At 37.4% G+C, this 26,725-nt stretch overlaps 1 protein-coding gene across 4 annotated transcripts in view; it reads left to right on the forward strand.

Moving 5' to 3' along the window:
* CTNND2 (catenin delta 2) overlaps positions 1–26,725 on the forward strand; it is a 924,458-nt gene that overhangs the window by 132,999 nt on the left and 764,734 nt on the right. For all 4 annotated transcript variants that reach the window (XM_025451313.3, XM_025451315.3, XM_025451314.3 and 1 more), the window contains one exon: positions 18,867–19,003. In XM_025451313.3, coding sequence (XP_025307098.1) covers positions 18,867–19,003 — 137 coding nt within the window. Of the gene's footprint in view, positions 1–18,866; positions 19,004–26,725 lie in introns of those variants that run through there.

Below are 26,725 nucleotides of genomic sequence, written 5' to 3' on the forward strand. Positions count from 1 at the left end.
GAGATCGGTGAGTTTCTTGGTTCTTCTCACTGCTGGTGCATGTTACTGTGAACACTTCTGACTAACAAACACTGCCCTAAAATACAGGGTAGTTTTGAGATTTTATGTTACCATACTTTAAAAAGCAAGGAGAGGAGAAGTAGAATTTATAGTATATCAGTCCATGAGTGACAGGACTAAATAGCTTTCCTTTATGACTTTAGGTCTGAACTGAGGGTCAATTAAATGGCCCCCAGGCTTCCCAGTCTGATCATCCAGGGGCTCTGAGCCACTACTACCAGTATCAGCCTAACTTGTATTATCCATATGTAATGCTTTCCAGTACTTCTCCCTTTGAGATGTGCATTTGCTCAGCCAGCCAATGACATATTGAATACACAAGTATTTATAAATAATTTATTACTGGAAATGTGATTTAGTTATTCAAATAAGTGTCATGGAAAAATAAAAATCATTTATAAGTTAGGTTCTCATGGTAGGGGTGAAATAGTTAAAACGCCTGACATATATGTTGTGGAATTTCCCGAAATTGAATATTGTAGTGCTGGCTTCATGGTAGGTCTTTTTGAAAATCCAAGCCTTTGTTTCAGTCTTCTGTGATGACTCTAGTTATTAAGAAGTCATATAAAATCCACCAGGTATAATGGATCTATTCAGATATAGTGAATAGATAACACTTTACTATTTGAGCAATTGTTTTTAATTGAAATATTTAATAACTTACTATTAATAGATTATTCAGATCATAATCTGACCCTAGTTTCAACTCATTTTGAAAAAAACCCATGTCCTTCAAATGGGCTTCTTGGGGTCGATTCCTGGCATATCCCATCTTTCACCTTTTCTGCATCTCATGTGAACCCCCAATACACACAGATGACTGCAAGAGGCTTATAACTGGGCTCTGCCATAATCCTACACCTTTTTCCATAGCATAGAGTTTTCAAATGATTAGAATCTGACCTTGAGGGTCATTACCCAATACATAAGATCCTCTAATACATGGCCAGGTTCTTTATGATACTTGCAAAACACAAGCTCCTAATTGTGGACCCCAGCCCCTTTGTGGCCTGGACCTTCCTTTCTTTCTGGTCACATCTTCTAAGACTCTTTTCTTTGAGCCTTCATTCCACTTTTCTGATCACTTTGGCAGCTTGGAACTCTGCTGTATGGATGACTGCCCCAGAGCAGCATGCATGCTCCCCACGACTAGAGCTCCCTGCCCTCCACCCTCCCTCAGCCTGACTTCGGCCTTCCTGCAAGACTCAGCGTCGTGTTCCCCAGACATGCTCTTGACTTTGCCATCCTGCCGGGCCCTGTCAGGACATTTGTCTCACTGCAGCGGCCGTCTCTTTATTCAGTGGCCCCCACTTAGGGACCTTAGAACTCCAAGATCTCTTGACTTTGCTTCTCTGCATGCTATTATTCCCTGTGCTCAGTGCATACAGTAGGGACTTCATGAATACCTGCTGCATGAGTATATGGAAGGAAGGAAGGAAGGAAGGAAGGAAGGAAGGAAGGAAGGAAGGAAGGAAGGGAGGGAGGGAGGAAGAAAGAAAGGAGAGATGGAAAAAAGAAGGATGGGCAGACGGACAGACAGATGGATGCGCAGGCCCTACCTGAAGAGAGATTTGGTGACTCACTTCTCGAGGGTGGATCTTACAATATTCACAGTGACCAAAAGAATCTTGACAAGCTTCCAGTCTTAGTTTGTGCCAGTTAGATGATATTCCTTAGTTTTTATCAGGATATATTTTCCTCAGTATGAATAGAACTTTTATTCATTTGACTTGGATCTGCAATATTGGCTACTAGATTGTAAGCATTTTATGTACAAACTGCTCTTCTTGTTGACTTCTTGACCCTCGGTGCCAGGACAGTGTCTGGCCCTGGGAAAATAAATTTGTCATAGCACAGTCGACCAATGGTATTGCTACAACCAGGGGAGGTAACTAGCTGACTGAATGAAATGTGTCAGATAGGATCATTGATTGCAAGTCAGAGAATGACTGATTTGCTGTGAGGAGAAAGAGGCATTTGTTGGAACTCTGTGAGATGCTCCTAAGAGGAAAGGGAACATCCAAAAGCCAGTGTTTAGGAACGTCTGGATCCAGTGACTTTGGAGTGTCCCCTGTGACTAAAATTCAACTGTTCTCTATCCTTGTTTCTACCCCAAGAGGAGCCCATTAGATTAGAGACATTCCCACAGTTGGCCAGAAAAGCATGTAGTATGTCAGGTTCCTAAGGCTGCTATAACAAATTGCCACAGAATTCATGGCTGAAAACAACACATAATTCTGGAGGTCAGGAGTCTAGAATGGTGGTGTGGATAGAGCCGCATTGCTTCTAGAGGCTCCCAGAGGATAATCCATTTCCTTGCTCTTTCTATGTCTAGAAGCTGCCCGCATCCCATGCCTTGTGGCTCCCTTCCATCCTCAAAGCCAACAGTCACACCATTCCATCTTTTTCTATTATCACATCTCTTCTTTGACTCTTACCTTCCTGCCTCCCTCTTCCACTAATAAGGATCCTTGTGATTACATTGGCCTCACCAAGGTAATGCAGGGTAGTCTGCCCAAATCAAGGGCAGCTAAGTAGCAACCTGACATCTGTCTGCATGGATCCCTTTTGTCTCATAACGTAACATACAGATTCTGGGGAACTGGTATGTGGTCCACTCTGGGGGCCGTTATTGGATGGGAACCCAGGGAATTTCACGCAGCCTGCGATGGATAACTCCCTCCAGGAAAGTCAAGGTTCTATTAACAGAAGCAGAAAGAAGGGCTAACAAAACAAAGACAACAGATTTTCCCTGCACATGTTGAAGATCATTGTGTTCGTTTATTTTTAGTACTGAAAAGTACATCCTAAAGTTGTTTCTCCTTGCAGTGAGGATGCTTGAAGTTAGGTAAGTGAATTTGCCATTATGAAATGTTTGAAATAGCATTCAGGTAAGTCATTGCCCTCTTCTTTATTACTCACTTTGGAAGCTTTTGTAATGCCAATTGGCCAAGTTTGGCAGACAATTAAAGCTGAGTCAGCATTTCTTCTGTTTCTTCTACAAAAAAACTTGCCCTAGCCATTAGACCTATAGATTGTTGGGACATTAATAAGCCAAATAACTTGTACAGAATGGCCACCATCCTACAATGAGATGGCCTAAAGGATTTGTAATCAGTTTACTTGTTTTCAGAGGATGGCATTGGTTTGGGTAATAGGGCTAAATGTAAAAGCTCTGGAAAGTGTATTTCTTTCATTTCTGTTGCCTCTTATGAGCCTTTACTAACAGCCAGTGGAAAGAACTACTTTCTGTACCCTAGGTTAAGAACAGTTGTCCAGGCATGATTCAGTTGATGAATTCTCTTCCTTTTGCAAGTTCAAGTGTGTGAATTCAGATTCACAGATAAGCAGGAGAAAACAGCACAGGACAAAGTTTAGAGTTGACTGGCCCAACAGAAGATGTCCACCTTAATGGAGTTGCTCCCGGTCATTCTAAGATGGCTGAACTTGTAATTTCTGATACCCTACGTGAAACTCACAAGGTCATTGCAAAGTACATGAATAAAAGCAAGCAAAGGAGAAATATATTTGAACACTGTCATGTATCTCAAAGTATGGTGTCATTTGGAAATAGTCATGCACCTTTCTTTTGTCTTTAATTTGCTTTTGGAAATAATTCTTTTTTGGATCATTTCGTGTCTTGGATAAACAAGTGTTTCAAATTACATTTAGGAGGCTTGTATAGTGCCAGGTACTTCCTTTTGGTTCATTGTGCAAGAGGGTAAGATTGGGAGCTCGCTCTAGACATTACAGTATGTATCTAATAGCCTAAACTTATGGTTTCATTCTCTGCTCTATTACAGTCCCAGGGTCTGACCTTGAAGATGTTACTTAATTCCTATATGCCTCATTACTCTCCCATTTATAAAATGTATCTGCAAAGAGTCCTTGTTCTCCCTTGGGCTGCTTCCTCAAAGGCTGCTCCTATGCTTCTCTGCTTTTTGCTGTGTGCCAAGAAGGAACATGTAGAATGGATGTCATTATTCCAGGGGGCTGTAGAATTGATCAAGTGAAATTGTGATTTCACCTAGCTATGCCAGCAAGTACAAGTATGCTTTTTTTTTTTTTCATTTTTAAAGGTACAGTTTATCTTCCACATAATAAAATTAAACATAAAGAAGTCACATGTGCATACAGATAACACCATTTTTCCTATTATGAGATGACCAGTACTCTCTTTGTGACTCAGGCCCTCAATTTTTCAGTTTCTACATTTTTCTAACCATGGTAGAGTCCAGTTTTCCAAATTTGCCTATTATGTTAAATCCTGTGGTCAATTTAAAATTTAAATTGGAGGATTTCTTGGTGACCAGTATAAACTACACTCTTTTAAGGGGAGGGGGTTACAAAATTGTAAATGTTGGAGACCTTGATTTTAGATCCTATACATATTTAAATGGCAACTTGATTAGGTCTTATTGAGCCAAAGCAGCTTCTTGGATTCAGACGAGGCTCATCCTCTATTCTGAGGTTGTTTGTTCCTAAATCATTATATCATGACTCTTATAACTTGAATTTAATGATGTATCTGTGCAGTATGATACAAATTTAAATATATAAAATTAAAATTCCATACTTTATTTTCAGTTTTCTCTAGTTACATACACAGTGATTAAAGCATGACTAGATATTATATAATCTTAAAAATAAAATTTGCAAGTTAATTTTTAATTAATGGTCTTCACCCTGTTTCGTTCAGTTCATTCAGTATATCAATGGATTTTAATCCTGTGTTCAAAGTTCAGAGAGATTTTTTTAAACAGGTAATTGAGAGACATTTTTTTCTCAATTGTGCAAATTAGATGTGTGGTACACAAAAATTAGATAATGATTTTCCAATAAGATGATGTGTAGATTTGTTATTCTAAATTGAAATTCAGTCACTTGTATAATTTAAATTTAGCATCGTGCTTAGAGTACTTACTGTTTCATAAAAGCAGTCTATCAGACTGCATTGCCTCATGCAGATGCCATGAACAGACAAAGTCACAAGGCAACAGAGGCGGAACCCATGCGAAACAAAGGTTCTTTCAAAACCCGGCATCATTTTCTTTGGTGGAATTACCGACATCAACAAGTCTCAGTGGCCACTTGTTTCTTAATTAAGTTAATAAATGACTAATTGATCTGGTAAGTAAATTATTCCAAAGCTCATACAACGTAAAGACCAGCTAAATAACCACATACCAGACAGAATAGGTTAAGAATGATCAATTCATTTACTACTCATTCATTCATTCATGCATTTACTCATTCAACAAATAAGTATGGAGACACTGGCCAGTAAAACATTTAATCAAGAGATTGAGGCCAATCAGTAAAGAGAAATTACTTAAAATAGGGAATCTTTTTATTAAAAAAAAACAACACAACTATTTGTGGCTGTATTCATTTGGTTTCAATTTAATTGTACCAATGTTCACCAGCCTTATAGAACCTGGGTTATTGCTTTAAATATGGGTCTGCTCGTCAGAGTGCCAAAAAAAAAAAAAAATGTGTGGAGCCCTTCCCAACCCTACTGTCTCCTCCTTGCATCCTCCATGATTTCCCCTTTCCATTTCTTTAAAGTAAGGAAGGAATCTAAAACATTTGTGAAGCATTTTGAAGAAAAAAATCGCCTATGTGTTTATAGTTTTTCCCTAGCTCTTTATAATAATCTCATTCATAATTAATTCCATAGCTTTTTAAAATGGGTTACCATAAAGGAGTTTCACCAAAGCATTTATAAAGAAACAAAAACTTATTATTGATGTGATTATATTTGTGTAGTTTACATATGTTTAATTTAATAAAATAATTACAAGTCAATCTGGAATGAATGGATTTGGAGATAACATAGCTAGCCTCTGATGAGGGCAGGAGGGCCCCAGTCATAAGCTGGGCCTGGGAGTGGACAAGTGACCATAGATGCATGGGAGCCAGTCAGGTAGGGTTATAAATGGAGCCACTTAAAAAAGCTTCCAGAATGTTATTCTGTACATTACTCAGTGCTCTTACCACCATAAGAATAGTCATATCTGTTACCACACATGGTTATTACAATCTTCTTGACTGTATTCTCTATGCTGTACTTTTCATCTCTGTGATTTATTTATTTTGTAACCGGAAGTTTGTACCTCTTAATCCTCTTTATCTATTTCACTTGATCCCTGCCCCCACCACCTCCCGTCTGGCGATCACCAGTTTGTTCTCTGTATTTGAGAGTCTGTTTTTTTTTGTTGTATCTTTTTTCTTTGTTTGTTCATTTGTTTTGTTTCTTAAATTTCACATATGAGTGAAATCATATGGCATTTGTGTTTCTATGACTGATTTATTTCGTTTAGCATTATGCCCTCTAGGTCCATCCATGTTGTTATAAATGGCAAGATCTCACTCTTTTTATTTTTAAAGATTTTATTCATTTTTCATGAGAGACACAGAGAGAGGCAGAGACACAGGCAGAGGGCAATGCAGGCTCCCTTCAGGGAGTGGGATTCGGGACTTGATCCTGGGACGCCAGGATTACGCCCTGAGCCAAAGGCAGACCGCTCAACCACTGAGCCACCCAGCCATCCCACATGATATATATTCTTAAACAGTGTTTAGATAATAGAGATTTTTATTAAATACCATGTTGATTTATCTTTAACTATTACTTTCTTAAGACCGTTGAACATTTGTATAAAAAAAGATTCGATCTCAGGTCTTTTTATTGTGCTTTTAATAATCCCTATAGATTGTAAAGGGTTTTTATGGTTTTGTTTTGTTTTTGAATATTTTACTTATTTATTCAGGGAGTGAGCAGGGGACGAGGTGCAGAGCAAGAGGGAGAGATAGGATCTCAAAGGCCATGCACTGAGCACAGAGCCCAATATGTGCCTCCCTCTCAGGATCCTGAGATCATGACCTGAGCTGAAACCAACAGTTGGATGCTTAACTGACTGAGGCACTCAGGCTCCCAACTAATGTTTTTACATTAGATAGATCTTTAAAGTCTATTTTTTTAAAAATTTTTTTTTAAACTTTTATTCATTTATGATAGGCACACAGTGAGAGAGAGAGAGAGGCAGAGACACAGGCAGAGGGAGAAGCAGGCTCCATGCACCGGGAGCCTGACGTGGGATTCGATCCTGGATATCCAGGGCCGCGCCCTGGGCCAAAGGCAGGCGCCAAACCGCTGCGCCACCCAGGGATCCCACATTAGATAGATCTTTAAACCTTTTTCCCCCTTTTAGAAAAATAACATCCTTAATTAATTGAAGTTTTATCTTTTAGAGATCATGAAAATTCGTCAACAAAATAGAGACATAAAAAAGTAGATTATAATCCAGTTTACTTTTAGACCTCTCCCACAAGAAAGATAATAACAAACCAAAATATCAACACATAAAAAGTGCAAGCTTCCTACCTGATTCGCAGAAATTTTATTTTTCTTTTTGTAGGAGTTATGATTATTTTCTTTCAATTTATTTATATATTTGAACTCTTATAATTGACTAATTTTATAACTAAATATTAAAATGTTTTACTTCTCATTAAGGAACAACTTGTGTATTAGAGAGTGGTGCCTACTGATTGTGAGAGATGTAAATATTTAGAAAAAAGGAGAAAGAAGAAAGTGGGAGGTGGGAAGCCTTAATGTTAGAAACTTTTTATCAAACTTAGAATAATTTAATTGCGAAAGAAATTATTTTAAAAAATAAAGTAGAAAGATGGTACAAATGAACTTTAAAATGATAAATATTGTTTTTAGATTAGGAATATGATATTATAAACAGACCTATTTACTCATATCTGAGACTTAAAATATGTTATGATTGTATAGAATAACTGGAAACCGAGGAGTTTCTCTTCAAACAGCTTTGCTGAAAATTGCCTTTAAGGGAAGTATAACACTCACTTGACAAGTTATAGAGTGAAGATGACTTGTGTTTCTCTGTGGCTGGAATTAGCTTTTTGTTTGATGGACTCTATAGTTTAAAATGTCATTTTATGGACGGAGGAGTTGAAGAGATATTTTTTCAAGGAAGACATACAAATGGCCAACAGGTACATGAAAAGGTGCCAACATCACTAGTCATCAGGGAAGTGCAGTCAAAACCTCACATCTCTTAGAATGGCCATCATCAAAAAGACAAGACATAACAAGTATTGGCAAAGGTGTGGAGAAAAGGGAACTGCTGTGTACTGTTGGTGGAAGTGTAAATTGGTGCAGCCACTATGGAAAACATTATGGAAAAATTTCAAAATATTAAAAATAGAACTACTATATGACCCAGCAATTCCACTTCTGAGTATATATTGAAAGAAGATGAAAATAGGATCTTGAAGAGAGATCACTCCCACATTATTTGCAGCATAAGATATGGATACTAAGTAGCTAAGATATGGAAACAGCCTACGTGTCCATCAATGGACACTTGGATGAATGGATAGAGAAAATGTGGGGAGTATGTGTGTGTATGTAAAATATTATTCAACCATGAGAAAGAAGGCAATCCTGCCATTTGTGACAACATGGATAAACCTCGAAGGCATCATGTTAAGTGAAATAGGTCAAATACAATACAATATTATCACCTATATGTGGAATCGAAAAATGCTTAACTCACAGAAACTAGTACATGGAAAAGAAATTGGCAAAAAAGCAGAGTTAGGGATTGATAATCACCTTTTCATAATATCCAGTCATTCATCTGTTTAAAATTATTTATTGATCACATGCCAAAATATTTGAACTCCCAACATGTATTTAATAAATATATATTCCAAAAAAATGAGAGATTCTTTGCTATGTAACCTTTACAAGTACAGTGAAACCTCTTTACACATAGGATTTAGATTTACTTTCTAAGCAAGGCTTTACCTTTTTCTTGATGTATGTGTTATAGTAAGCTAATTATATCACTTAAAATTTCAAAATTTCTCATGTATGCATAAAAATGTCAACATATTTTAGTAAGTATCAAAAATTATTATGGCTCCATTCAATTTTTGTTTTATGTATTTTTTCCTTTAAGACTTGTAGAGAGATTTATTTAAAATATTTCTAAGTCAGTGGTAGCAACTGAAGTTGTGTAGGTGTAGTTGAAACTGTTCTAGAATCAAATTTAAAACACTGATGGACAGTTTCCCTGCTTCGATGGATTAAACATGTTTTCTAAGGAGTGCAGATACTTCTTACAGTGCAAGATTTTGTTTTTGACTCTCCACTGATAGTTACTCTGGGGAAAAAATGTGTGGTAGAGGTCTAGTATCTTGCAAAATTGTCAAGTGGCAGATATGTATTTGGAATCAATATGAAGGGCAAATTGCCATAATTTGAATGGATACTTTGAAGTACTATGAAGTGAGAACATGTTGCCGGCCAGTGTGTGGCTGGCATTTGGGGACTTTCTGTTTAATAGATTGTGACAATCAGCGTTGGTAGTTCACAATAGTAAAATTGTTGTGGACTGGCTTTAGAGCATGATTTTTTTGGTACCAGATTTTTATCATGTCAATCTGTGATTAAGTAGGAGAACATGAAATGGAAAACTGTGTATTTGTTTAAAGTATTGTTAGGGAGAGTGTTTGAGGAGGCACACTGTTTTTCACTTGCTGGCTTAGACGCTGTTGTTCAGCATCTTGCAAAGACACAATGTCGGAGATGGTGGCGAATCTTTAGAGGCTATGTGAAGGGGGATGTCGGTGCCTGGGGCATTTGGCAGTGACAGTGTGTTCTGGGCAGTCACTGTGTGTGACCAGCTCTATATTGGGAGTGGTGCTAAGCATGCTTCTTTGAAGTTTCAGCCAGAAGAAGTCAGTCTACCGCTGAGCCTCTTTATTATTGAATGTTTTAGAACTTTTCCTCTATTCAGGGAGAGCCAACGTTAAAGGTATTGTGCCTGTTTCAATTTCTCTTCAGTTTACTGTTACCGTGATGGATCTGTAATTATAGAACCTTGGACTTCATTTCTCTGGCCTAAGGAGAAATGTCCCTCCAGCTTAGCAGACCCATGAAATTGGCTGGTGAGACGTCCTTGTCATGTTTGAGGGAGCGAGGATGGGTTATTGATTTCAGAAGTGGGTCAGTTTTTTACTGAAGTTGTGCCCTGAAACTTTAGCTTTTTAAAAATCATAATCATTAATTTCACTCAGATACATTCCCGCTGTACAAGTAGACAAAGGTGGATTGGTAGAAATATGTATGGGTTGGCTACTTTAATATTATATGCTACCCACAGTCATTAATTTGAATATTTCTAATTTCATCATTCCACACATGTATTTCTTCTTCTCTGCAGTCTTTTAAAACAATTCTACAATATCGGTCCCTTCCTCCGCACTGTTAGCTTTGCAATGTGAACCTTCCTCAAGCAGCGCATTTATCATGATGAGCTATAATGATCATACATCTTCTGGGATTTTAAAAATCTTTTAATGTTTTTGGAATTGGGATGTTTTTTAATATGACTGTTGATCCCCTTTTTCTTTAAGCCATTTGGGATGGATTTTCTGTCACTTGCAAATGAAAGCCTTACTAAGTCCCAACAGCATAGCAGCTAGCTGCAATCCACCCACACCTCCACTGTTTCCAGGCTCGCCTCTGATGCTCCCTGAATGCCAGCCCCAGTGCTGTCTTCCCTGCCCCTGTCATCTCACTTTATAGATTTATTCTGATCCTTTCCTCTCTACCAGTAACCATCTGCCTTTCCAGTGTCATCCTGTCAAGCCACTTCTTCTCTCAGCTTTTCCCTCCATTCAGGTTTGGGCACCCTGATCATGGTTGCAGAATCCGTGAGATCCCAGCATTAACATCTTACATGTGGGGATCTGACCTTACCTCCAGGTGGCCTAAGTACCTGCCTTTGGCCAGGTTATAAGTGTGGCTGGAGCCCGGAGGGGCAACAAGATCGATAAATTGTTGACATAACGTTACATTTAATGTCATAATGTCATAATTGAAAATGCCTGAGATGATGCTTTAGGAGACAGGACCATGAGACACCAAGAGAAGACCCCGTCCTGTCCTCACTGACCTTGTTTTGCTACAACTTGGCTGCTTATATATATGTCCCATGCATGAGTGCTGCAGTTCCCTCTTACTCTATAGTCTCCACAGAAGCTTCCTTTTGACTTTCAGACACAGTTTATATCACTAAGAATAATACTCAGGTGGCCTTAAGTCTGTGGTGATAGTTAAGTTGGTCCCATCCTCCTCAGTGATTAATGGCTCACGCAACGGCACAAAGTAAATTTCCTGAGCCTCCATGCTATGTTCCACTCCCACCGTTCCCACTTCTCTGAACACACAGGTAGAAGTCAGCCCCTTGTGTTCCACATGTGAATGTCACTCTGATCCCATGTCTCTCCCCTCTGTCATCATATCTTCCATGACAGCAACAAGGGACCTCGTGTCTCTGATTCTGTGATTAACATCCCATGCCTCACCCCCAAACTATCAGGTAGAATTGGACATTTCTCTACCTCCTGGCTTTGCCTGTAGTTGCATATTCTGAATATGTCTCGATACTTCTTCCTTGCAGGGTGCTTTCCATAAATATTGCCAGATTCTGTTTGTAAGTTGTGAGTTGCAAGCATCGAGTCCCAGAGGCCTCAGATCCTGCTTGATTGATGGCTCTACCTAAGAAGCCAGCAACCCAGGCTATCCCTTCTTTGGCATTCGACTGAGGCCAAGCCATACACTAGTACTAATAAGGTTTCAGAAAAGCAGCTTTCTTGAGTGGAAATTAAAAGGGTGTCATTTCAAATATCATTTAGAGAAATGCTCTAATGCAAAGCCCATTTTACTTATGTTACATGCTCTACTAAGCAACCATTATTAATTTTACACTAATACTTCAACAAATGTTTATTAACTGGCTGGTATATAGTCGATAGTGAGCCAGATGTGGGGAATTGGACATAGACCAAGAGAGATTGAGTTTTTGGTCTAATTATATTGAGTTTTGACAGCTATTAATTATTATACTGTGTATATTATTAGGATAAGCTCTAATTTTAAATTTCTCTTTAAAAAGAAGAAGCAAGGATGGATATATGTTTACGTGTCAGGAATGCATCTGAGAGAGGACACTGCTGTGCCTCCTTCTCTGCCTATTGTGTTGGGTTTTGATATTCATGACATCTTAGTTGCAAATACAGAATTGCAGTTTTAGTGACCAGAATGATTATACAAATGAGGTATCTTTCATGTTACTAATTTATATGAATCTACACAATCTCTGCAACCTAATATTAGTAATATGCTTATGTTTCTGTTTATTCTTGAGTTGTACATGATCATAATCTTACACATATTGCCTGTGGGGTGGAAGGTTATAAAAATCCCACGTGTTCAATTATATTCAATTTTAAAATATCAAGTTGGATACATAAATGTGTGTGTGACAAATGATAGTAATATTTGGAGTATTATAATGGCCAGTTTTGTTACTCCCTTGGGTGTAACCATAATAGAAAATTGTGAAAATTATGCCTAATGATGAGGTAAATCCAAAATTCTATTGCACTAATATACTTGTGTTTTAGAACATAGGATCAAGAACAGGGAGCATCACTGTCTTGAAGAGAGTGGACACATGAAGGAAGGAAATAATTTACTTTTATTTTGTTTTATTTTTTTAAAGATTTTATTTATTCATGAGAGACACATAGAAGTAGAGACGTAGCCAGAGGGAGAAGCAGGCTCCCTGCAGGGAGCCTGATGCAGGATTCAATCCCAGGACCCTAGATCATAACCGAAGCCAAAGGCAGATGCTCAACCACTGAGCAAGCCAGGCACCCCTGGAAATAACTTTAGATGTTGCCACACACATGTGGGGTTTGTTAGTTTGGTGTGAGATTCAAGGAAGTTAATGTCTGAGAGTCTTAAGTTGAAGCCATTGGCTAAAGCTAAACAAAGATGAGAAAAGTTCTAGAAGTTTCTAGCAACTCTAAAGTAAAAGATAAAAAGGGACCTGCCTAATGAAAAAGAAAAAGGGCGGGGGGGAGAAATGTGATATATAGTGTTTAGAAGTCATCAATCTTCCATTGCCCAATTCATATCAGAGTGTAGCTTCTGACTTGAGCTGGTTTCAGCTGCTGAGATGTTAACAGCAAAGAAGAGTCACAGATAGATGTGTTTTGGGTTGTAAGTTTGCATGTTAGGTCACCTTCCATTGCCCGAAATATATTTTACCCACAGTGTCAACATTGTGACTAATGGCTAGTCACTCAAACCAAACCCTGGAATCATCTAGATTCTTCTCTCCTGGCCTCACTACCACATGCAGCCTATCAGTAATCCTGACAGTTCTCCCTTCGAAATATGTTTATATTCTGACCCCTTCTCCTGACTTACTGCCAAGGATTAAAACTACAGAAGAAAGATTACATCAAAGATTGACCATTGGGTATAGATCAGTAGAACTTTCTGCAATGATGACGTTCTTCTACATTTTTATTTTCTAGTACAATAGCCACTGGCCACATGTGGCTATTGAACACTTGAAATGTGAATAATGCAACTAATAAACTGGCTTTGTAATGTTATTGAGATTTTAATAGCCATATGTTGCTAGAAGATACCATATCAGACAGTGCAAGTCTAGCTAATGAAATATTTATTGAGTCCCACAATATGTAAGGGATTTGGAGATTCTGGAATTTTAAGTAGGTGGGACCTGGGAGAAGGAAGAAACAGGTCTCTGACAACATAGCGTGAGGGCCTGGGAGTGACAGAATGAGAAGACAGTTGAAAAGATTAAGAGGTCATGGGTTACAGATTGGGGGTGGGCAGTTCAACAGAAGCAAAGACCTCATCACAGCCAAAGGAGCTATCACTGAATCAGAGAGGAGGAAATCAAGTAATGGTGGTCTAAGAATGCTAGATGGATCATTGAATTGGTTAATTGTGAGACACCAGAATCCATCAGTTAATTTTTTGAAGATGGCCATATCCGATGTCAATCTGTTGGTCTGCAAACTGGTCTCTATACTCAAGAGATTAGGGAGAGACTGAAAGACGATCACTCTAGATTGGTAGGCAGCAGGTTGAAGAGGCAAGTGAATTTATTTACAAGGCTCATCTTGGGTGGCTACAGGACAGGTAGATTTCTGCAGCCACTGGCCAGAATCTTTAAAGATTATGTAGGCCTTAACTGGATTCAGTCCCATACCTCGTGTGGATAACCTCAACACTACATTTCTACCTCAGGGATATATTCTTAGAACAGCTTCTGGGCATGGGGAAGGCAAGCAGACACACATCCCATACACAGAGCGGCAGTAGGGAGCCTCCAATTGCCTAGGTCCAACTCAAGGGTTAACTCATTGTCATGTCTTCATGATGACCTCTTCCAGTAAAGTCATCAGTTGCTAGACAGAAGTGGCTAAAGAAAGAACAAATTTTGGGGTGCCTGGGTGGCTCAGCAGTTGAACATCTGCCTTCGGTTCAGGTCGTGATCCTGGGGTCCGGGATCGAGTCCTGCATTGGGCTCCCTGTGAGGAGCCTGCTTCTCCCTCTGCCTGTGTCTCTGTCTCTTTCTCTATGTCTCTCATGAATAAATAAATTAATTAATTAATTTAAAAAATAACAAGTTTCCATTATAAAATATACAATAAGAATTTTACTCTCTTTTGGGTGATGGAAGTCAATAAAATATAGCTTTGAATGCAGTCCTTGAATTAAGAGCAAGAGAGTTTGGCCTTTTAAAGTATACATAAGATTTTAACAGGTTACCAAGTATAATGTAAATTTATAGTGACTCATGTTTGGGAAATAAAAGTTTAGAGTATTTATTTGGATTTCATGAAATCTTATTACATAAGGGACATACGTTAAAGTTGAGAAGGACACTCTGTATATGAGGGCTACCTGCTTTTGCTTGTATTGTCATCCAGCCAACTTTTCTGAATTTCTTATTGTATCATCTTTGAAAGAAAGCATTTTTTTTTTGCAGACCTACTTCACATAAATTGGGTACAACCATCTTCTAAGCTTTGATTTATCCAGGTTGCTTATTTGAAGCAGCGCATGCCTTTCTCTGACACTTGTAGTTTATCTTGGGTGAAGGTATTGACAGAGAGCTGTACATGATGGTGCCGCCCTGCTACCATCAATTCCCAGGCTCCCCCATACTCATCTCATGGGGGAAATAAGAGAAAGAAGCTGAGACCGATCCAGTCCTGCTTGTATTAGTCTTCCCCCACTACCATAAGATGCCACTGACAGAAGGGCTTAAACAGCAGAAGTGTATTTTCTCAGAGTTCTGGAGGCCAGAAGTCCAAGGTCAAAGTGCTGGCATGATATATGTTTGGTGAGAACACTCTTTCTGGCTTCTAGCTTCTCTCTATGTCCTCATAGATGGAGAGAAAGAGCTCCAGTCTTATACTCTTTTTGTAAAGACAACAATCCCACCTTTATAAACCCCACCCTCATAACTGCATTTAACCTTAAATACCCCCCCCCCAAAAGGCCCCATGTCCAAATACAGTCACTTTGGGGATTAGGGCTTCAGCATGTGGATTTGGGACAGGGGTGGGATCATGGGTGGGGGTATGAGTGAACTCAGTTGAATCTGTAACACGGCTCATGCATGTGAGGGTGTAATACAGCATGACTTGTTTTGTATTTTCTGGACATAGAACTTCTTATTACCAAGTCTAAATTTCAGCTTAGATATTTGCAGATTAAGCATTCTGCTAGTGATAGAAAGACTTCTTACATAGTAGTTGTATAAAGGGAATGAAGAAGTGTTGTTATGTAGGATCAGTAAATCTGTTGGAAAATGTCCACTGTTCTCATTGCCAAAGAGAAACAAAATCAAAGGGATGAATTTTTCTATGTCACATTGGTAAAAGCAGGAGAGAGTAGTTAAGGCCAGTGTTGTTAACATTGTGGGGAAGGGACGTTCTCACAGCACTGCTGGTGGGCAGATAAGTTGAACCAGCCTGGCAGCAGGAAAATTTGTTTTGACTCTCAAAAGTCTGAAACATGTTCCAGCTCCTCATTCCATCAGTACCACATGTAGGAATTTATCTACTGAAAATGTCACATGTGTGAAAATGTCATAAAAATTAAAAAGATATGTAAATTATGATACATTATGAATACTATTCATTGCATTTTTAGTATACGTGCTGCCTAAGTGAGCACATCATTACGTTTATAAACCGTAGAATAATTTTTCCTAACATAAGAAATAGTTCATTATATGTTGCTGGACAAAAATTTTAAAAAACGCTGTATTAGTAGTACTCTATTATATGTAAATCTCATTATACAGTGAGTTAAATCAGAAAAAAAAAATTCTGTCAAAGAAACATACAAAAATACCAAAGTAAATATACTTATCTCAGATGCCAGAATTACTGAGGATTGCTCTTCCTTTGTTTTTTTTGTTTTTTTTTTTTTATTTTGTTTTTCTCTTGTCTCCTTACATTTTCTGGATTTCCTGGATTTAGTACAGATTAATTACTAATTTAGTGGATTAGTTCTAATTAAAACTAAAGTTCTTGGCCATTTACTGCAAAGTCAGAAGGCTTAAAGCTTTTTACACTTAACCATTAGGCAGCCCACGGCTTGGTCTTCATAGGGTCCTCCTCCTCTTGTGCTGTGAGCTAAGAGGATCGGCAGTTGAGGTTGGACAGTCTTAACCATTCATACACGGGGATGGTCAATGGTTGAATTAAGTCTGGATGTGAAAAGTTATGAGCCGTGGAAATTATTCCAAGTCATTTCCATTCAGGCATAGAGGTTGCCTTGGGTTGCAGTAGCTCTGTATGGTGGCTAAACCTTGAAGCTTTCTCTTTTGTTCTGTTATTGCTGCTCTAAGGAGAAATGGGGGTACATAAACAGACTTGGTTATTCCTTATAGTGTGTAGATCCAAGTTGTCTAGTGCCCAAGGATATGCCTTGATTCATTGCCTATTAAATCCCATATTTTACTGTGACAGGTTACTCTCATACTTTTAAGAGTAACATTTTATATATATAAAAAATTGATGTATAGACTAGTATTTATGAGGCAGCCAGCAGAACAGGTTATGGAAAATAGGCCGCCACATTAAAGGACTCTAAAACAGGAATAAAAAGGGAGAAAATCTGAGTTCTAGGCCTGGTTATATAAATAACTTTGGGACCTTGGACAAGTTCTTTGTCAAAAAACAGGTTGGCAATAATACTAGTCCAGAACTGGATTCACATGACCCCAATAAAATTTAGAAAACACAAAAGTGAAGATTTAAAACCTACAAGACGGGATGCCTGGGTGGCTCAGTGTTTGAGTGTCTGCCTTTGGCTGAGGTCATAATCCTGGAATTCTGGGATCTAGTCCTGCATCGGGCTCCCTGAAGGGAACCTGCTTCTCCCTCTGTCTGTGTCTCTGCCTCTCTCATGAATAAATAAATAAAATCTTAAAACATGCAAGACTTCTCCTTTCTCAGCTTCAGGCCCTTTGGAAGCCTCTGACATAGATAGAGTGATCTCCGCTGTACCTCTCCACTCCAGGGTCACAGAGAGGGGTGACTTTGCACACAAGAACTGCCATTTCCTTTCTTCTTGCTTTCTCCCCTTTTACCCATCTCTCAAACTTCCCTAATGAGAAAGGTTTGGTTTTCGGGCTATGTCACCTGGGGACAACATTTGTTGATCTGTTTATCCAAATCCTTATAATTATGAGGCTTGATCAGATAAGATGCTACATATGATAGCAAGATGAACACAAAACTATTTTCCTCTTGTCTTCCCAACCCCACCACTGTAATTATTTAAATCACTTCATTTCACCTAAAATACCTTCTGCTTTTTTAGCCAGGGTTGCATTTTGCTACACTAGGTTAAATTTGATATTTATCCTTTGCTCACATTCTGCTTATTAATATTATTTTCCCGAATCCTCCTATATATTCTGTTTGTAATGGATTTATCTTTCCAATACTATTCTAATTCTCATTGGTAATATTATTTTTAAAATTACTTAAAAATGAAAACAAAACTAAGTTGGAATGTCCAATGATAACATTAGATGACCAATCTTTTTATATATTTTAAGGACAGTTCTATAACAGAACCCTTTTTAGTGACCATAGCCCTAAATTATTAACTACTCACAATGCTAAGGTTCCTATGGAATTTATGTTTCCTACTGAAAAACCCAGTCTGCCTAGTTACACTATAATAGGAAATACATTTTAACATTCACATAATACTAGTTCTTGGAGGGACATGTAATAGGATAGCTTTAGGCAAGAAAGCAACCTTTATTTACTCCTAGGCTTTTATTTGAATATTGATTTTGTAGGGCTCTGGTAAAAATTGTCCTAGTTAATTATTTCCTCTGCTGATAAGCATTGCTAGGTAATATATGTAATAAATACTTTGGTCTTACTTGTTTGGGAAAGATAGTAAGAAAGAAACAACTGGGATGCTGTTGCTAAGCTGTCCATGTACATCCATTTATGAATTGGGTTCAAATAAAATGGTAGTTCAACTGTTTTTGTTGTTGTTGTTGTTGTTGTTAGACTCAGTATTTCATTTCTTTATTCTTTCTTGTTACCTTCCTTGCCTTTTGCTTCTTAGTATCTCTTCTTCCACTTACCTCAAATACAAAAACACCAAGTTGTGAGTGTGTCCTGGAATTTGTTTGGGGTGATACAGGAGAAATCATTCCATTTACCTGTATTATTTCCTGTTTGATGATGATGCTTTCTTTGTAGTCGTGTGCTCTCTTTGTAGTTTATAGTTTTCATTTTTCCAAAGAGTGCTGTTTAGTTGCCTGATAGTTGTGTCTGTATGCAGTGGCAACCTCCCATCATATTAAGCATGTCCTTTTGCATTGCAGGAGCTATGCCTGTTCCAGACCAGCCTTCTTCCACCTCAGAGAAGACCAGCTCCTTGAGCCCTGGCCTGACCACCTCCAACGGAGATGGCTCCGAGACGGAAACCACTTCTGCTATCCTCGCCTCGGTCAAAGAACAGGTAGAGACATCCCACTTTTGTGACATACTTAGGGGAACATATTAGAAACAGTTCCTTCAGATGAACAACGAGGACTGTTATGTTGGAAGAAAATCATGATTTTCACTTATCATAAAAATATTTTGACATGATTATAGTTGCTTTTGAATTTATGTTTTTATTCATGATTTAGGCTATTTTCCTTGAAAAAAAATATTCCTTGGTAGGAGGAAACACTTTATAGGCAAAATTCCCTGTTGGTGAAGTCTTGGTAGATTTGGTGATGGACCAATACAGCGTAAAACTGTTATGTGCCTGAGGCCAAATAATTGGCCTTTAGAAAATATAAAGTCAAAAAAATATATATAAAGTCTAACCAACAATCAAAATATATCCGTAAGTATAAAAAATTAGTATAATGACAGCAGATGAATCCTGTGTTGGGTCAAGGCAAATTGGTCTCTCTGGTGTTTCTGGGCTGGATCAGGAAGAAAGTATCTTAGAATTTGCCCTGTAAAATGAATTAAAGTCTGCATGATTCTTCCTCCAGCATTACTTTGCTTTATAAATGGCTAATAAAATCTGAAGTCTTAGATTAAAAAAAAATTACTCCTTCAAAGTCATGTTTCTTATAAATAAAAGGTGATAAATAATCAAAGAAAGCTGGAAAATCAAGATTTTTTTCACTTCTTTTAGCATGTGGCAGGATATAAATCATAATTTTTTTAAATACTGAAAGCGTCCTGTGTTTGGGTATGATTCAAGGAGTGCTGAGTGAGCAACAGTAGTGGCGAAGCTCTCAGTAGAGTAGCTGAGAGAAGGTCCACTGACGTAAGGGATTGGTGATGCTGTCAGTCAGACGTGCGTCACCAGGGAGGGAAGTGTGCTGCTAAGTAGTTACACAAAGGAAAGTTGAATAGATTAATTGGATCATCTGGGCTGTGAAAATGGTCAGTAAGCAAGGAATTGGGTTGAAGCACAGGCTGTATTACTAGATTAGTTTGCTTCCAAAGCCCTCTCATGAGATTGCTGATTATTTTTAAGGAGTAATAGAAGAAGGGAGCAAAGGTTCATATCAGTTCCCACACTCAGGATACTGCTTTGTTAAAGTTGGTTTATGTCATGGTATCTTATTCATATATCTAGAAGTCTTGCTGAACCACTAACTTTAGAGTATTGACAAAATACAAAGTAGGAGGAATAAATTTAACAAGGAAATGACAAGACCTGTCTGATGAAAACTATAACATTTTATTAAAAGACATGAAGTAATTAAGAATAAATGACAGGGTATATCCTGTGTAGAAAAGCCTAGTTATCATCATAATATTACTTTTCCTCAAATTAAGATATAAACTTAAGGCTATTGTAGTAATATCTTGTCACTGATTGTTTCTTTGGCAAACTGAATCAAACTATTTTAAAGATCATATGGGAATCATAAATGTATGAGAGTTACAAGGAAATTTTAATAGATTTTTATCTTACTAAACATTTTCATCACTGTCATGCCCAGTTGGTTCAAACTGGAAAGAATATTTTCTCTATAGGATGTAACTGAAGGGGGTAGCCCTGGTGGCCCAGCTGTTTAGCCCCTGCCTTCAGCCCAGGGCGTGATCCTGAAGACCCCGGGATTGTGTCCTGCGTCGGGCTTCCTGCATGGAACCTGCTTCTCCCTCTGCCTGTGTTTCTGCCTCTCTCTCTCTCTCTGTGTCTCTCATGAATAAATAAATAAAATCTTTTAAAAAAAAGTTTAAAAAAAATTTTCTGAGGGCTCAGAATCTCAAGGACATATTCAATCCAAAATAGTAGAAAAAATTGGATAAGAGAAAATGTGTGCCAAAAATATGACAAAGTATTGATATAATTAATATATTAGTGCTTCCTAATGTTAATGAGATAAAAAAATAAAATAACAGAATAGAAAACTAGGCAAAAAACATGAACAGCAGTTCATAGAAGAAAAATGCAAAAAGTTAATGACTATATGGAAATGCTTTCTACTCTACTAATCAGGGATATAAAAATCAAGATGAAAATATTAATTTCTTTAATCTACCAAATAGACAAACATTAAAAAATAGTATATTCTGTAATCTAGCTAAGGGTTAAAGTTTGAGGAAATTCACATTTTTGTCACTCCATATGGGAATGTGCAATCCTGTAATCTTTGTTTAAAATGATATGTTGCTATGAAGTGGCATTTACAGTGTTCAATAGCCTTTGATTAGTCATACTTAGACATATGTAGTATAGAAATGGGTGATCTAGAACATAAGATTTTATGTATATTGGTGTTTATTGCAAAATTATCTGGGATAGTAAAAAAGTGGAGCAGTACTGATTGATGAAGAATTTAAAAAAGACCTATCTTCTATGTAAAATATTTTATACAAAAGCTATATCCTTCTTATGTAGTTATTAATTAAAATGAGTTGGAGTTATATATTACACCTTAGAAAAACTCCATGAGGATTTTAGAAATGAAATGTTTTAGCATTATATTATACTGTTTTTAAAAAATAATAATAAATATTTTGTGTTGTTTATAATATTTATGAACATCTGGAAAAGTGTAGGAGGAAATAAATCAAACTATAAACATTGGTTACTATATATGTTTACAATTAGTTGGAAGTAGGAATAGGCAGAAGATATAGAGGATAGGGAAGACAATCCAAATTGGGAGAAAGAACTGGGAGACTGGAATAGATATTCGTTGGATTTGGATAATAGGAAATGCCATTTGAGCTGAGATAGTGATGTCTGTAGTTGAGAGAGTGGATAAGCTGCTGACAGCAAAAATATATTATGGAAATAAAATGGCCTCTCCAAATCCTTGATGAGAATTTCATTAAAAAAACTTACTGTGAAGAGTTTTTTTCTAATAGTCAAAACAAGCCCATTGTCCATTTTTGTATGCAAAGATGAGATTCTTTGTGACCAGTAACTAATGTGAGCAGGCATGAAAGTCTGTCCTGGAAGCTGAGTAGAACAGCTTGAAGCACCTGCATCAGAGGCTCAGGCATCAGCTCCTATGGGCAGCAGCTGCCCATGTGAAGGCAAAATCCACAAGCAGCAAGGTCCCTGGACTTCCTTGGGGTAGCCTACTATAAGCAAACAATTTTTTTTTTGTCCTAAACTATTAAGGTTTCTGTGGTCTAGACTGTTATCAGTGGAGCTAAAGCTAAGTTAAATATATTGGGAAAAAATTAGCTGAGATGAAGGAAAAGCGGCTTTAAAAGTTTATATCCTTTATGATTTTTAATAGTTACGTACATAACGTATTTGTAAATTTTTCACTTGAATATTGCTTTCCTGATCCTTCTTAGGTGCTAATATAAAATAGCTTTTTTACTAAAAATTATTTTTACTAAGTTAGAGGACCTCAGGGAAGAAATTTTATAGCATCACTCTTATGTGCTACTTTAAGCTTGTCTCCTTGAACATCAGCTCTGTGGGAAAGAAGTCATTCTTTTTTTTTTTTAAGATTTTATTTATTTATTCATGAGATAGAGAGAGGGAGAGAGAGAGGCAGAGACACAGGCAGAGGGAGAAGCAGGCTCCACGCAGGGAGCCCAGGTCTCCAGGATCACTCCCGGGCCGAAGGCAGATGCCAAACCACTGAGCCACCCAGGGATCCCCGAGAAGTCATTCTTTATCATAGGAGGCATTAATTCTAAGCTAACTGGCAAACAATTGGTTGCATAATTTATTTACTCATTCATTAAATGTATTGAGCACTTTGTATATGCAAAGTACAATAAAGGGTAATAAAGTACATGCATAAAGAAAACTCATTTTGACAGTTTATTGGAAAAAAAAGTGTTATTGAAATTGAGAACATAAGTTTTTAGGCAGGCAGTTAACATTGCACAGAAATAAATTCTGGTTTATAACCATAGAATGAACTTAAGTCATGACAAGCCCTAAGTCAACATGTCCGCATGACATGTATGGAGTGTTGAGATTTTGTAAACGAGTCCTAGAATCCTTCAACCCAGCAGGCATGGATTGCTCGATGAAAAGGTGTTCACTGACTTGTTTTTCTTTGTTCAAATTTCCCATCCTGATTGCTTTTTAACTGGTGGATTTTACACTTTTATATCAACAGAAATAGGACCAGGATTTATGTTATTACTCTATATGTAATTTTCTGTATCTCAGACATACCTGTTTCATTTCCAAGTAACCAGGTTTCACTATGGGGCATTAAGAAAGAGGAACCTAATTCCTATTTCCTCTCCTGTAAGTGAGTGTCCTTTACCAGAAGAGGAGTGGAGGATAGAGGTTGGGCATGTGATGACTCTGGTCATGTGATTTGGATAAATAACTAAGAGGGGTGATTGAAAACTATTCATTACAAATGGCAGCCCATAAAGTGTGGTGGCTTAAAGGAATGGAAACAGTGAAGGGATTTTATTTTAAGAATGGAAGGTATCCCTATGATGATGGCATTGACTCATAGAAAGAGAAATTTATGATGCTTGAGAGAAAGGGAATAATCTCAGAGGAAAAAATCGCTGGGTAGATGAGAGTGCATGGGGTCCATCTACCAGTAGAGAGAATGGCTTTTGGAACAGAGTTCAACCCTGAGGATGGGAAAGAATCGAGATATATGGTTTCAGGTCCTCCAGTGGCTTGGTGTTGGAAACTGTGGTAGGTCTTACCCTCTCATTAGATGGGCACAGTCAGCTTGTTTGAGCTGGACTTATGAGGACCAGTGGTGAGCTGGGCTGAGCAGAGGTGAAGGAGGGAGGCATTGGAGGTAAGGGACGCAAGACAGTGGTTATAATGATGGATCCTGGAATGGACATGGAATGGAAGCAGGTAAAAGAAAACTTGGTATGGGCAATATATTTGCAGTGAGTCTGTATGTGAGTATGAGTCAAGTGGTATCTTGAGAGTTGTGTGCTTAAATCCAGAATTTAAAAGTAATTATTGTTCATGTTGAGACCTAGGTTATGAATCTGGGAGATGAGATCAAAACGAGGAAAGAGAGAGAACCCTCGTTGACTCTGTGAAAGGTGGTGATGAGTGATGATGATTCCAGAACAGTGGTGAGGAACAGTGACAGTACTCCAGTCACCCTCAGTAGAGAGAGGACTGATATTGCTACATCTTGTGAGAAACCTGCTGATGGTGGCTTGTGGTTATATGGGTGTAGTCATCCCCATCTTCACCTGTGTGTTTTCACTGTTTTAACTGTGACAGTGTTGGTCTATACTATTAGACAAGAATTTACATTCTCTCACATAACATAACCTTTGTCTTTGTATTTTGTCTTAAGTCAACAAGGTGCTACTTTGCTCTTAAGAAAACCATGACTTTCCTAAAATATATATTTATTTCACAATAAGATTTCTTTCCCTTCAGTTGACCATTTGATCATCACACATTTCCAAAGTTGGCATCTTAAACAATCTTCTAATATTGGCTAGAAAAATTATGGGTTATTTTTAAAAACCTTTATGGCTCATATTGTTCACTGGTATTTGTAAATTATTATGACTTAGATTAATGTGTCTCTGTGTCATACATGCAAAGTAACTTCTCCACATAAATGTCTCTTCACTCTAAGTTACCCTGCTCCCAAAGTCACTACTCTGAAGCTTATCATGGTCCAAATAGAAGGAAAAATAGTGTCACCAGGACTGATTTATATATTTTATATATATATATATATATATATATATATATATATATATATATTTTTTTTTTTTTTAAGTGTCACAGCAGAAGGGAATGCAATTCCAAAGTGTAAGCCCTCAAGCAGCAGCATATGGTTTTGGGGGTTAATAATTCTACCAGAAAAGTATTTTAATAATGAATAGGTTAAATAGAAGTTTCTATGTATATAACAGCATTGCAAATGTTTTACTTCATTGTATTTTCAGTAGTGTTTATCAAATACCAGCTATGTGCATAGAACTGTGTTTCCTCTGGGTGGTAGATACACAGATTTGAAGTTTGCCTTCAACTATTTAGCAATGAAGTTAAAAAACTTATATAAAAGATATAAAATATTTTAAAGACTGTAGATGAAATTTCATGAAAACTCTCTAGTCATTTTACTTAAAAGCTCCAGGTGCTATATATTGATAAAAAACATTCTTCAGGTTAACAGTATTTATATCCCTGGACACTCTGTTGCTCCAATAACTTCTCTTGTTCTTTATATTTCACAAGAATTATAGTCATGTTCTTGATTTCAGAGGAAATTTTTAGTACATTATTTAAACTATCAATGATTTCTGGGTAGTAAAATAGAAGTTTTCTTGTTTTCAACCACTATTGTTATTATACTTAATAGAGGAAAATAAGAGTAAAGAGATATCTGAGCTCCCGCTATGGACAAAAACTAGTGCACAGAGTACTTTACATGTTATGTCTTATGAAGGCACTAGGAAAGAAAGCATTTTGAAAACTTCATCTTATATAAAATCTAAAGAAATCATGATATTTTACATCAACTCATGGTGAGGATTGCATACATTTATTTTTATTTAGCTTCTACATTTGTAATTGTTAGATTCCACTAGCTCTGTGTAAAATGAATATGATTGGGAAGGAGCACATTATAAAATACTCCTTTAACTGGTCTTCTTCCAGTGTCACATGTCATTGTCAAGTCTTTCAGCATTATTAGTGTTACTGTAATATGCAATAATAGCTTCTGATAACGCAATGTGAAAAATGACCTATAACTACTATTACTTTCCAAACTGTATCTTGGAAAAGCATTTCATGAAAGTAATGACAAAATTATCAGCCATGAAAAAGAGGAATTTAAAACACCTTTAGGAAAGGTCGAGAAGATAGGAAAGGATTATCTGCAAAGACTATAGTGAACTTTATATTCATTTAGTCAGAGAAAAAAAGAATTATATATGCCATAGCACCACAAGTTGAGCTCTTTCCGTATATTAAAATTAAAATAACTGCTTGATTGATAACTTTTTATTGTATTTCTTGTTTCAAGTTAGATGTAGCTGGAAAATGAAAAGAAAAGCATATTTTTCTCGTTTTCATGTTAGAACATGAACTATGGTGGGAATTGTGATGGCCTTGTTTTCAAGAGGTGGACTGAGATATGAGGGTACAAGCTAGGATTCTGTAGAACTGGCTCCTGGTAGAAGGTGTGGTTTGGAACAAGGAAGGACAGATCTCGGAGTCAGCAGCCTTATGGATATCCTGGATACAGACAGGGTGCAGATAGACGGACCAAACTGTGTGTTTAGATTTGCAACAAGGCAAAGAAAGACACCAAGTAGTGTAAATAGAACTGGGCAGCTCCATGTAGGAAGGAAGGGGACTGGTCAGGTGGTAGCAGAATGATGGAACCTGCTGGATTTGAAGCTGGTCTGTTTCTTGTGGATTCTGGATCTTTTTCACCACAAAAATGATGGTTGAAGCTAGAGATAGAGGAGCAACAAAGGTCCTAAACTACTTGTGGAAAACCTTGAAATTAGTACTAGGAGTTCTAGTCATGAGTGAATAATCCTAGAAGTGTGGATGAATCATCTCCCTCACTCCCTCCCCCTACCCACCATGCTCCTTTATGTGTATTCTGTTCTTGCCGTAAGTTATTTTGAATTTTTTCCTAAAACTTTATTTTCCCTTAAAATTTGACTTTGTAACCCTTCTCAAGTCACATTTATATTTACCTGCCTTTTTAATCACCCCAAACTCTATTCCAAGAATTAATTCTCTGGAATGCTGTCTGCTCTGATCCCTCTGAAG

This window comes from Canis lupus, chromosome 34 (genome assembly GCF_003254725.2).
Source record: "Canis lupus dingo isolate Sandy chromosome 34, ASM325472v2, whole genome shotgun sequence".
Classification (NCBI taxonomy): domain Eukaryota; kingdom Metazoa; phylum Chordata; class Mammalia; order Carnivora; family Canidae; genus Canis; species Canis lupus.